The sequence below is a fragment of the Heloderma suspectum genome, chromosome 2, assembly GCF_057233095.1.
Source record: "Heloderma suspectum isolate Gila_16-S chromosome 2, 16-S_ref, whole genome shotgun sequence".
NCBI lineage: Eukaryota > Metazoa > Chordata > Lepidosauria > Squamata > Helodermatidae > Heloderma > Heloderma suspectum.
In genome coordinates this window covers 142,921,747-142,933,877 of record NC_139459.1, presented here as the reverse complement: position 1 = coordinate 142,933,877, position 12,131 = coordinate 142,921,747, and the positions used below count along the sequence as shown (strand labels likewise).

The following is a 12,131-nucleotide window of genomic DNA, read 5'->3' as shown; positions in this document are numbered from 1 at the left end:
GCTGTGCATTTACTCTAATAACTCTAATTTGGGCCAGAGAGCAAGAAAGAAAAACAAAGGCAGGAAGGTGCAGAATGCTCCTTTTTCCATTGCCTTCCATCAATTTGGCATTTTCCCTCTGGCTACTGCCCTTCCTGCAGGTGTGTTATTGCCTTTCCTTGCAGAATTCCCCAAGAGGGACATTTCTCTTCCTGGCTTTCCTGGACATCGTGTTTGGAACCTGCAAAATCCCCAGCAGCAATCAGACAAAGGAAGAAATTAAGACCTTTGTCCATGAATCACTTGCAGTGCCATCTTTAGAGAGCTCCTCCATGCATCAATTAAACATGACTGGTAACTCCGAGCAAAACAGTGGGCACGTCTGACTGAGCATTTTGGAACCTGAAGGACAGTGGCACTAGGGCTTTAAGACTAACTGTAAGCCACAGCTTCTGATATGTAGCTTGCCTGCTACTCTCAAATATTCAAGGGCAAACGCAGTGTTGAGGGAAAGGCCCTGTGTGGCAAGCTTTTTGCTATTATTGGAGAGAGGCATGGCTCAGCAGTCGAACACATGCCTTGCCTGCAAAAGGTCCCTGACTCAGTCCTCAGTCTCGCCAGGGGCTGCTCCCAACTCAAATTAAGTCCTGCCTGAGAATGAATCCACACAAACGCATTCTTCACATAGTAGTTGCAACTCAAGTCCCAACTAACGAGACAATGATGGTCCCTTGTGTCACGTGCATTTTGTGCCTGTGCAAATGCTCCCTTGGATAATCAGAAGCCATCCTAAACAAGTGCAGCACAAATCTATTACAGAAACCTAAATGCCAAGTGAAAGAACAGTCACTAACGTGGTATTTTTAGCTACTTGCCCTTTCCTTCCAGGGACTACATCATCACACCCTGTCAGTCAGTCCTTGAACAGATTGACCTTGACATGCAAACCATACTTGCAGCAGGTATAATGTATCTCCACCAAATTGTCCATAGTAGGGATGTAGGAAATGTAGGTAGCGTTACAGAAATGTTTTTGCTTCTCTCAAAAATAAAGTTCAGTCTGGTGTCAGGTCACAGACACTTGGTCACCCCAAAGGATGACATATGCCAAGAGAGGGATGGGGAAAAATGCAACGCTGTTAATTCTCTTGGACCTCTTTATGGCTTTTGATACTATATCATGGTGCCCTTCTGGATAGGCTGTGTGGATTGGGAACAGGAGGAATTGTGGGCCTGCTATTCTGGTGGTTCCATTCCTACCTGGAGGGCTGATTCTAGAAGGCAGTGCATGGAACTACCACTTGGCCCAATTACATTTATGCTAAAGGGTCCTGCAGCGATCCATTTCATCCAACACTTTTTAACATCTACATCAGCCTTCCCCAACCTGGTGCCCTCCAGATGTATTTGACTGCAACTCCCATTAGTCCCAGCCACCAGGGCCAATGGTCAGGAATTCTGGGAGCTGTAGTCCAAGAACTCTGGAGGGCACCACGTTGGGAAAGGCAGATCTACATAAAACTGCTGAGTGAGGTCATCCAGGATTTTCAGGGTGTCACCATCAGGCTCTCTTACATCTACCAGTGCTTGGGATCAGTAATGGACAGGATTAGAGCCAATAAACAGGAGCTCAAGCCTGACAGGATGGAGGCACTGTTAGTGGGTGGTTCATTTTCCCAGGTAGTTGGTATTCAATGTGTTCTCAGTGGAGTCACACTCACCCTAAAGGGATCAGGTTCACAGGCAGCTTTATCCAGCTTTATCACTGGACATCTAAAGATAGGCTGGCCATGTTTATTCATGTTCTGTAACCTTCAGGTTAAACTACTGCAATTCATTGTGCACAGGGTTGCCAGAAAATACGGAATACAGCTGCTGGTCTACTAACTGGGACTAGCTGCTGGGAACACTTCTCATCAGTGCGTAGAGAATTTCACTGGCTAATGGCCCATTTCAAAGCCCAGTTCAACGTGCTGGTGCTCACCTTTAAAGCACTACACAGCTTGGGACTTGGGTAACTGAAGAATCATTTACTTCCACCTCAACCTTCTGTGCATCGAGATAATGTTCAGAGGCCCTCCTCTGGGCTCACCCGCCCCCTGAGGCAGGTGGCGAATGAGGATTCTCTCCCTAGCGAGGCTCACCTGGGGCCTACGCTGACGTCTTTTTAATGCCAGGAAAAAAACGCTTATTATTGTCCAAATAAAATAAATACAGTAAAAAAATCACACCATATCTGATGTGATTTCAGAATTGTTTTTGTCTTATTGTATTTTTATTATTTTTGTTGACTTTTGCCCTGGACATTTTTAATTCACGGGCAGTATATAAATCTATAAATACATATAATATTCAGATTCTCCATAAAAAGGATTTGATCCCCATTCTGCAAGTTCTCTTTAGAATCAGAATTGGCACATGAATGCATTTGGGTCTAGACACAGAGGGCTAGGATAGGGGAATGAACACAGAGATGAAAAATAAATATCCACAAAAACACCCAAGACACACTTACGCAAATGTGAAAAAACTAACAGCCACAGACAGAAAGCGTTGATGAGCAATCAGTCCACAGGAAAGGGAGAAGGCTGGAGACATGCTGGTCTCCACCCCATGATCCCACCTCCCCAACACCTTACCGCAGCAATAGCCTTGGGGCCCTCGGCGACACTCTGGTTGAGGGCAAGACCAGCAGTAGCCGGGCGGTTGGGAGGAGTCGACGGCTGCTGCTGCTGCTGCTTCCTCATGGCTATCCCCATGGTATCCAGGCTCTGGCTACGGCCCCGGATCACCCGCTGGAGAGAAGGGCAATGGGGAGACAGAGACAGACACGTTCACAGACACACAAAAGGGCATCGTGAAGAATATCGCAGGACACTGGTGGGTCAGGGAGAGGAAGGCAGAAGGAACTGGCACTAGCATTGCCTGGATCCCCCATTCCTGCAAAGGCTCAGGCAAACAAGGTACTGTTTCCAGCCTACAAGTCGGCAAATCCTACTTGAATCAGCCTATCCATATCCTCCGGAGGATCTTGCTCTTAAAAAGTCCAGGCTGTCCTCCTTTAAACAAGAGATATTGTTTCAAGAGATAATCAGAACTCTCCAGTAAATAACCCAGCACATCCCATTGCTATGTAAACCCAGCAGGCACAAGTTAAGAGAGCAAGTCCTAATTACTGGAACAAATGTTATCCTACGAAAACACCGAGGGCTCTATTTTTCAGCCTTTCAAAAACAGTTCTATACATGCAGCAGCTCTGCATGCAGGTTTACCTCTCCGAAGAGCAGATGGAGGAATCACATACGTAACAGCTCCCAAGGAAATGACAACAACAAAGAAAGAGAAACACCCAAGTAGAAAGCTAGCATAGTGGAGAGTGAACTGGCCTACAACCTCTCACTGATGTGCCTTTAAAAAAAAACAACTTGCAGACTTTTTTTGCACTGCAAATACCAAACATTGTTTCTGACCCTTAGGAGGGGAGGTTGCTGATCTTGTATAAATAAGTAGTTTCCACCACCTTCTGTTCTTACACTTAACAACTTTACTGTGATAGTAATACAATATTTATCTCAAGGATGAATTTATCCACATCATTCTTACCAGGAAATGTCACCAAACTGAAAAATAAATTGCATTTTCCAGGACTCCATTTCAACATACAAGGGGAGAATTCACTAAAACATACTTAAATTTCAGGGAAATACCTTATAGTAACATTTCCCTATTTAAAAATGATTGTATATGCTTGCCTTACTGAACTTAAACCTAGCAGCTGTTGATCCTTTCAATGGCACAGGACAGCAATTTCTTTACATTATCTATGGAACAGCCTTCCACATAATTGCAACACTCACCTTAACTTTCTTCTTCTGCAGTAAACAAAACTAGTTTCCTTAGACCATAGGTGGGCAGCTTGTAGCCCTCCAGATCTTTTGGCCTACAACTCCCATGATCCCTCACCATTGCCTATGCGGACTAAGACTCTTTGTGTTCTCATACTCTTTCTTTCTTTCTTTCATTCTTTCTTTCTTCCTTTCTTTCTTTCGATGCATCCCTTAAAATAATTGCAGTGTCACACCATGCAAAGTATTGAAGATGGACTTGAACAGCACTGCGTTGAATGTCTTCTCTCCATCTTGCCAATTTTTATTATACTCAAATTGACAGCTCTGTCATCAGCCAACAGCCTCAGACTGTCAACTTGCCTACTTAGAGCTTTTCTACATGGGGCTGTTATTCGCTTTATCTACTTTTGGTTTCATGGCAGAATTGAGATCCAAGCTCTACATACAGAGCTTTTTCTTTCCTGCTTTTCTGCTACATAACCTCTAGGTGGTGCTGAGCTATAGCAGAATAGTGCAAATATACACTTTCACTTTCAGAAATTATGCCCCATTTTCCCTGCTCTAAAAAAACCCAGGGAAGTACACTTATAAAACAGAAGCAAAACTGGAGGATCACAACATCGTCTGAAGAACCCATAAACAAAACAACTGTGAGTAAGGAGTCATGCGTGTACAATAAATGCCTCATGTAGAAAAGCGATAAAGCCCACAATTTTCCTCAGCTGTATGAGTAGCAATTTACTTCCCACTGATAATACTTTATTCCATGTTGTGAATCTAGTTTTAGCTCTTATCAAACCACCAGTTTGACGAGAAAAGTTTGAATTCTTATCCCAGATTAGAACAGATTTGGTCTCTTTAAAAAAAAAATAAAAAATCATACATCAGAATTGACAAAAGCAGTCCATGAGCTGCTTTGATCCTGGCTTTACTATAAGCCCCAATCCATGTCCATACTACAGCTTTGACATTAGTGCACTGCTAAATCATGAATCAAGCTATACAATCAGAAGCCCCAGGTAATGAAACTGCTGCTGGATATCATACTACAGGGGGAAAAACAGGGAGTCCCTGACATGCAAGCCCCTTACTGCACATACAAAATAAGCATGTCGGGGAAAGGTCCTAGCCTAGTTTAGTCTTCTCCCTATCTTACTACCCTGAATGGGCAGGGTTTAGGGTTAACACACACACACACACACACACACACACACACACACAGAACACATCTATGCTACAAATGTATATATCTATTGTATATGAGTGCTGTTGTTATGGCTTTCCCATGAAGAAACCAGAGAACTGTAGTTTGGTGAGGATTTTCTCGTACAGGTCCCTAGGCTCACTCACAGAACTACAATTCCAAGGATTCCTTGGGAATAGGATGTAATTATTAAAACTGGTAAAGCTGCAACCCTAAGCACACTTACTTGGGAATACAACCCAGTGAACGTGGTGGACTTGGTTCAGAGCAGACATGCATAGGATTGTGCTGTAAGTCTGGCACAGATATGTCCTAACATTACATTCATCCCTCTTCAGCCCATTCTGAGATCTCAAGTGGGGCAAACCTAAAACAAATGCCTCAAGGGAAGGTGTTAAATCATAGTTTCCCCCTGTTGCTCCCTCCAGATTGGAAAAAGAGGCAGATAATAGTAAAGAAAGGGGATCTTTTCCCTTGCCCTCCCCCACCCAAACTTTCTTAGAGCTTTTATCGGCTATTAATCTGCTGTATCTACTTTTGGTTCTGGCGCAAAATTGAGATCTGAGCACTACACGAGGAGAGAGTCCTTTCCTGCTTTTCCACTACATAAAACCTAGGTGGCATTGTGGTATAGCGGAATAGCACAAACACACAAGAGGAAATTGCACTTCCTTTCGCTTTCACACTAAATGCCACATTTTCCCTGCTCTAAAAAACTTGCCAAAAGTGCTCGTTGGACACAGAAGCAAAACTGGAGGGTCACAACGTCGTCTAAAGAACCTGTAAGCAAGTGTGAGTATGGAATGATGAGCAGACCATAAATTCCTCATGTAGAAAAGCCCCTAGGGAAAAGCCAGGATTAGGGACAGACTTCATTACTGATACTGGATTGATCCCTTTCTCTAGCCAGAGCTAAGCATAAGTACCAGTGCTTCCCTAGAAAAGAACTATGGGGTGTGGAATTGCATTAACTGCATTTTTAAACCTTTTCAAAAGCTCTGATTAGATGTGTGCAAAGGAAACAACCTCAGTAGGAGAACATATACAGGGCTGAATGTCAATATTCTGTGCAGAAAAGTTGGAGAATTTGGTGATAGTCATACTAGCAGGATTTCCCTCTTTTTTGGTGGGGGGGGGGAGGGGCAATATTCCTTTGCAACCATGAGGACAAGAAATACTAAAATATATTTCTAACTGAAATAAAGATTTCGACATTCACAGCATACCCACAGCATTTGGGGAGAAGGAGCTCTATTCCCATCTCTTTTGCCCCCAAGATCTAGGGCCAAAGGAAGGAAAAAAACAGCACAGAAACTGACCGTGTGCCAAGTGAAAAAGCTGTTATGTATCCAGTGACTGTCAAAACACATGGCCATCCCCAGGCCACAACAGCCCACTTGACAACGATGGCTGATGCAAAAGTTCCTGTGGATTCACCCAGCACTGTCCAAAATAGTGTGGGAAATAACAGGCTTAAATCCCCCAATCCTGTCTCTGTTCACACTTGCACCAAGTTCCATGCAGTACAGAGACAGCTTACAATGAAGCATTTTGCCCAAGGTTATGTGTCTTTCTGCCAAGATAGGCCATAGCTGAAATCCTCTTTTCGCCCCACTCACCCCTCCACCAAAAAAAATAAATCTATGATGGCTGCTCCTAGACTGCCGTGGAAGTGAATACCCAGTGAAGCAGGGCTAAGTTGTCCCTAATTCAGACTCTTGATTTGCAATGTTATTTCATGGATTCTCCCTGCTCCCACATTTTCCTCCAACATATTGCAGCTAATACTATAATGGGCAGTACAGAATGCAAGGAGGAGCAGGGGGGAAGAGGAGTGCATTTGAGAACCTGAACCCAACACCTCTGTTTCACAAATTTCCCAATCCTGACAACTTGCCTACTGAGGCTGCTAGGCTATGTTGCAACAAAAATGTGGTGGTGGACAAAAACTCTGTGTGGAGCCTTCCAAGAGAGTTTAAGAACAAATATGGAGAGCTAGTGTAGCCGAGAGACCGAGCTGAGAGCCAAGAAATCCCTGCCCTTCAGTAAGCCGCCATCACTCAGCCTCAGTCCCGCCTCACTCTATCTACAATATCAAGGTAAAATTACAGACCTACCTGTAAGAATAGTTGTTTACATGACTGAGATAACATACATGAAGCATTTTCAATGCAGAGAAAGCACAATATAAACATTTTTGTTATTATAGAGATATTAAGTATCTACTCCCTCTCTCACCTTGAAATTCTCAAAGAAGCCACCACCCCCGTTCTCCATTTTGTCATCTTCGCCAGAAGCCAAGCCCATCATACTGCGGCTACGAATCTGCAACTCCTCATAAAGGCTCTCCAAGAGGGCACTGCGGGTACGCTCCTGCTCCAGAAAGAGAGAGGGAGAGCCCATGTGTCCAAGTACAAACAGGACATAAGCAGGGGGGTGGGGTGGGGGTGGATGTGCGCATGCACACGTAAGCAGAGAAAGATCAGACAAAGTGACAGAACAGTAGGCAATTCCATATGTAGGTCAGCTACTTAACCCACTGATTCATATAGCTCCAGCTTTATGTCAGCTTCATTACCTTTGCAGTTGCTTCTAGGCGAAACTCAAAGTGCTACTTCAAGCTTTTAAAGCCTTAAAAGTCTTAGAAACAGGTTGCCTTATGAACTGCAGTCCCCCATATGGGCCTCTGATATTAAGATCAACATCAGAGTCCTTGCTCTTGGTGCCATCTAAAGAGCGTTGGCGAGTGAGCATCAGGAGCAGAGCCTTTTCTGTGGTGGTGCCATGACTCTGGAATGCTCTCAAACTGACATTTGTCAAGCTCCTTCTCTTTCACCAGAAAATGAAGGTACTTATTTTGACAGACTTTTAATATGTAACACCTTGTTTTATCTTTTACTCTTGCTGCTGCTAGGATTGGGATTTGCTTTGTTTTAAGTGTTACTTGTGTTTTGTTATTGCTTTCAGAAATTGTTTGTTGCATTTGCATTTTTACTGATAATATGAAATGGTTTTATGATTTTACTGTATGCCATTCTAGTTACTTTTTGTAGGAGAAGGGGAAATAAACAAACCGCTGCTGTTGTTATTCTAAAGCTTTTCCTGGCCTGTATCACTTCAGGCAGCAAGTGAGGGGTTGCCTGCATGTTTGAATGCTCCTCCAAAACAACATACTTCCTGAACACAGAAAACTAGACTGGCAGGGAGAAGTTATGGGCCTAGCAAATTCTGGCTCAAATTAAGCTTGAGAAGGGAAGGGTGAGAGGAAACAAAGATGTCCATCTCATACTGCAAAGTTATGTAAAGGTTTGTTATGAATAGCTTGAGCACAAATATTTTTCTTTTTTGTCTTTGACTAGTTAAAATCTGTGGAGGGGAACAAGCTATGAAAGGATCTTATGAAAACATGTCCATGATTTTTTCTCTGCTTGTTACGTTTTTTGTTTTAGCTTTTTGAAGTTACCTCAAAGTAAAAATAAAAGCATCCTGTTTTTTCCCCAAATGGTTTTTTTTAAATAATTCCAAGACAGGTGTTAACCTAGAATGTCTAAATTCTGAGATTAGATTGGTTCTTAAATCCATGTATGTAGGAGTAGGTAGGCTAGTAAAAACACTTATTTGCAAAGGCTGCATGATATTGGATGCCTGTATGGATGAATACATTTGAAACAAGCTCAGGCTGCAATCCTATTCAAGTTTAGACAGAAAAAAGTCCTGCAACTCCCAGCATACCCCAGCAAGCATTTTCTGTTTAGACAGGAAAAAGTGCTACAACTCCCAGCATGCCCCAGCTAGCCATGCTGGCTGGAGCATACTGGGAGTTATAGCATTTTTTCTAAAAGTGCATAGAATTGCGCACTAAGTATATGTTGGAAAACTGGCACGACCTATCACTGAGGGACGATTCACACCATCAAACTTGCACATTGGTAATTAGATGGCATGAGGGCAGAACTGCATGGTGGTATGGAGGCCAGACAACAGCTTTGTCTGGAGAGATCCACTTAACCCTATATTCTCCCCGTTATGTGAATTCTCTTCAAGTAACCACAGTGGGTCTGGCCAATCCCACATCCCATCTCTCATCAGAAATCACTGCCATTTTGCCCTGCTCCCTCCCAAGTCCCTTTGTGCTACAGGAGAAAGGAAGATCAGGCAACACATAAGCATTCACCCATTTCCCCAAAGCCCACTCCCACCCTCATGTACACCTTCCTTATCTTCTCTCTACAGAGCTTTCACTACAGGTATGAAAGACTCAACCATACTTGTACATTTACCTGTCTCCATTATTTTAAAGGCACTGGGTCCTTGCCTCAGTGCTATTGCTCCTTGGAAGAAGGGCAGGACACAAATGTGACAAATGGATTTATACATAAAATAGTGCAAAAAGGGGAGCCAGAGGTGTGTGTGGCCATGGTGCAGAAACCACCTTTCCCAGTATAGACAATCTTCCATCTACCTTCCTCCAAATGCTGAAAGTAAGAAATGGGTGCTGCTGCAATAAGGAAGATAGAGCTGGTTGCAAATATCCTATGCCATCAGACCATCTCCTTACTGACCAATGAGTTTTTGTCCTGTTGTTGCGGAGCTGTATCAGTTCATTTTAAATGGATACTCAGTCCTTTTAATCCATTCCTGGCTTCCAGAAATTTTAAGTTTACAAGCATCAGGAGAAATTGCTCAAAGCCTCCTATGTAACAGCCATTGATAGTCCTACATTCAATGATTGACTTTGTGGACTCTTGTATTTCATTTCATATCCTATTATTTCTTTCCAAGATATTATTTCCTGCTATTCATATAGATCTTTCTCCTAATAGATATTAATACAAATGCAAGTAAACAGACTCACCTCCAGCTTAGCAAATTTCTCTGCATGATAGCAGCTATACTCTGCATTGATAAGTTTTGCCAGGAGAAATTCACGAAATTCTGTGCCCTGTGAGAAGGAGAATGCTCACTCATAGTTCTGAAGGTTCTGCAAGACCCTTTCTCAAAATTACCACTGAAAACTAGAACCATTTTGGTATCAGAATGGAGAGCTAAAGGCTTTGGGATGCTTCTTACCAAGCCAAATTTACTCAGACTTCATGTCAATAACAAGCCTAGGGACAGAAATTCTCACACACAATATCTTAAGAATATTTCTGTATTCACCTCAATGGGCTGCACTTTACAGTCATAATAATCATGTTGTACGGCCCTGTTGGGATGTAACACTGTAAACATACCATCGCCCAACTGCAGTGTAAGTGCTCTCCACTCTCCATAGAAAATAATCCCTTTGAGCACATTGGAATCCAGCAAATCAAAGCTACCTTTCTTCCTGGTATGTTAGCTTTCTATAGGCAGGGGTTCTTTTACATACAGGGCCATACAAACAAGTAACCCGGCATTTGCAATGTGGAGTGACACAGTCCCAACAGGACAGTCCTTCTGAGGTGCTGATCAGTTCTTAGCTGGTGATTTTTGAAGTTAGAGGAAGCTTAAGTTAAAATTGTGTGGCTTTGGGAAGGGACCTGTTCACTTCTTCCTACTTGCAGCACCAAGTATGCTTTAGGCACTTCCACAAATATAAATGGCAACAGGAACATGCTAAAGGAGGGGTGGGAAACCTCCAGATGGGCCCTCCAGATGGTGCAACAATTCCCAACTCCCAACATCCACAGTCAGCATGGCCAATGGTCGGGGATGATGGGAGTTGTAGTCCAACATCTGGAGGGCCACACGTTTCCATCCCTGTGCTGCAGCCACATCTGTGACAAGTACAGGATTTTTCCAGCCCTGGGTACCTTCCTGGATATGGAGCTTGCAATGTGGGGAGAACTACCAGTGTCCCATTCCCTTCTCAGCCTTTATTTGTTCTGCTACAGGAACCCATTAGACACACAAACCTTTTTGAATATTGCTGGATTTGGGAGAGGGGGACCAAAGAAAGGAACGTCATCGCGGGCTGTAACAGAAACCTGAAACAATCAGAAATGACAGAGTGACTTAAGAGTGGGGGCAGGACCATCGTGAAGGACAAGGCCAGCCACCTTAGGACAGGGGAACAGAAACCATTTCTATCTTGCTGTCTGATGAAATAGCTAATAAACACAAAGCAAATCAAAATGCGTTTCTGCCTATTGCGAAACGATGTCAGCTGTGAGCCACGTCACACATACAAACCTCTTCCTTACTCCATGCACAGATTCGGGGCCAAAGCATGATTTCGGGGGGCCTGGCACAAACCCGTAATATGTGCTCCTCGCACACACATACCATGAACCCATCCCATACATATTACCTCATAAGCCATGAAAGAAACGTTTTTATTTTAATTCTGAAATTACATTTCCTACACTTCTGAAGTTACACCTTGGCCCATACTGGGGCTTTTCTACCATGCCCCAAATCACACTCACCCTTCTTTGCTATTTCTGTTTAACATAAGATCCAGCCTGAAGAAGAATCCTGATGATAGCTTGCTGACTATTTTGTAACTTTTTGATTGTTTTTTGATAGTTTTGTTTTGTTTTTTGTAATGGACCATCACAACTGCAAACATTTTATAAGTAGACATTTACTTACATGTATTTGGGGGCTGTAAAACCTACCAGCGGCACTACCTCACACTGCCCCTGGGATCAATGTCCTCAGTTATTATGGTGCTCTATCCCTCTCACCAGCTGTCCCTCCCTCCTTGCTATGTACAAGGAACTCTGTGACTGGTTGTTCTTGAGAAAAAGTGTCATATATGGAACTACAGATCTCTCTGTCCCTCACCTTCGAAGTCCAATTTATCTGCACATGCACACACACTCTCTATTCTAGAGAAGGACCTGTTCAGAATGCTGCTTGTTCTGTTCTAACACTGCTTCTCTGATTGGCTCCAGCAATCATACAAGATCTGGACTATACAAGTACAGGGAAGTTTCCATAAATATCCTCATAATAATCCATTATTTAGCCTCATTTCCTCCTGACATGATAATGAGGTTGCAGCCTGGGCTGGGGGGCCCTGGATCTCCAGGCTCTTCCCCCACCCCTCCATACTTAAGCCCTGCACAGGCCCTGTATTTCAGAGACTTGGAGGAGGTACAATAGAGCTATCC

The 12,131-nt window shown here is 43.4% G+C and overlaps 1 protein-coding gene and 1 pseudogene across 3 annotated transcripts in view; one reads left to right on the top strand and one right to left on the bottom strand.

Annotated features, from left to right (window-relative positions):
• Positions 1-12,131, top strand: part of LOC146352896 (protein CFDP2 pseudogene) — a 1,048,348-nt pseudogene that overhangs the window by 841,492 nt on the left and 194,725 nt on the right. The window lies entirely within an intron of this gene.
• Positions 1-12,131, bottom strand: part of LOC146352899 (rap1 GTPase-activating protein 1-like) — a 76,109-nt gene that overhangs the window by 12,488 nt on the left and 51,490 nt on the right. For both annotated transcript variants that reach the window (XM_084835119.1, XM_084835120.1), the window contains exons 14-17: positions 10,929-11,000; positions 9,887-9,973; positions 7,270-7,404; positions 2,619-2,774 (exon numbers count right to left, since the gene is read on the bottom strand). In XM_084835119.1, the coding sequence (XP_084691245.1) occupies positions 2,619-2,774; positions 7,270-7,404; positions 9,887-9,973; positions 10,929-11,000 (450 nt within the window). The remainder of the gene's footprint in view (positions 1-2,618; positions 2,775-7,269; positions 7,405-9,886; positions 9,974-10,928; positions 11,001-12,131) is intronic.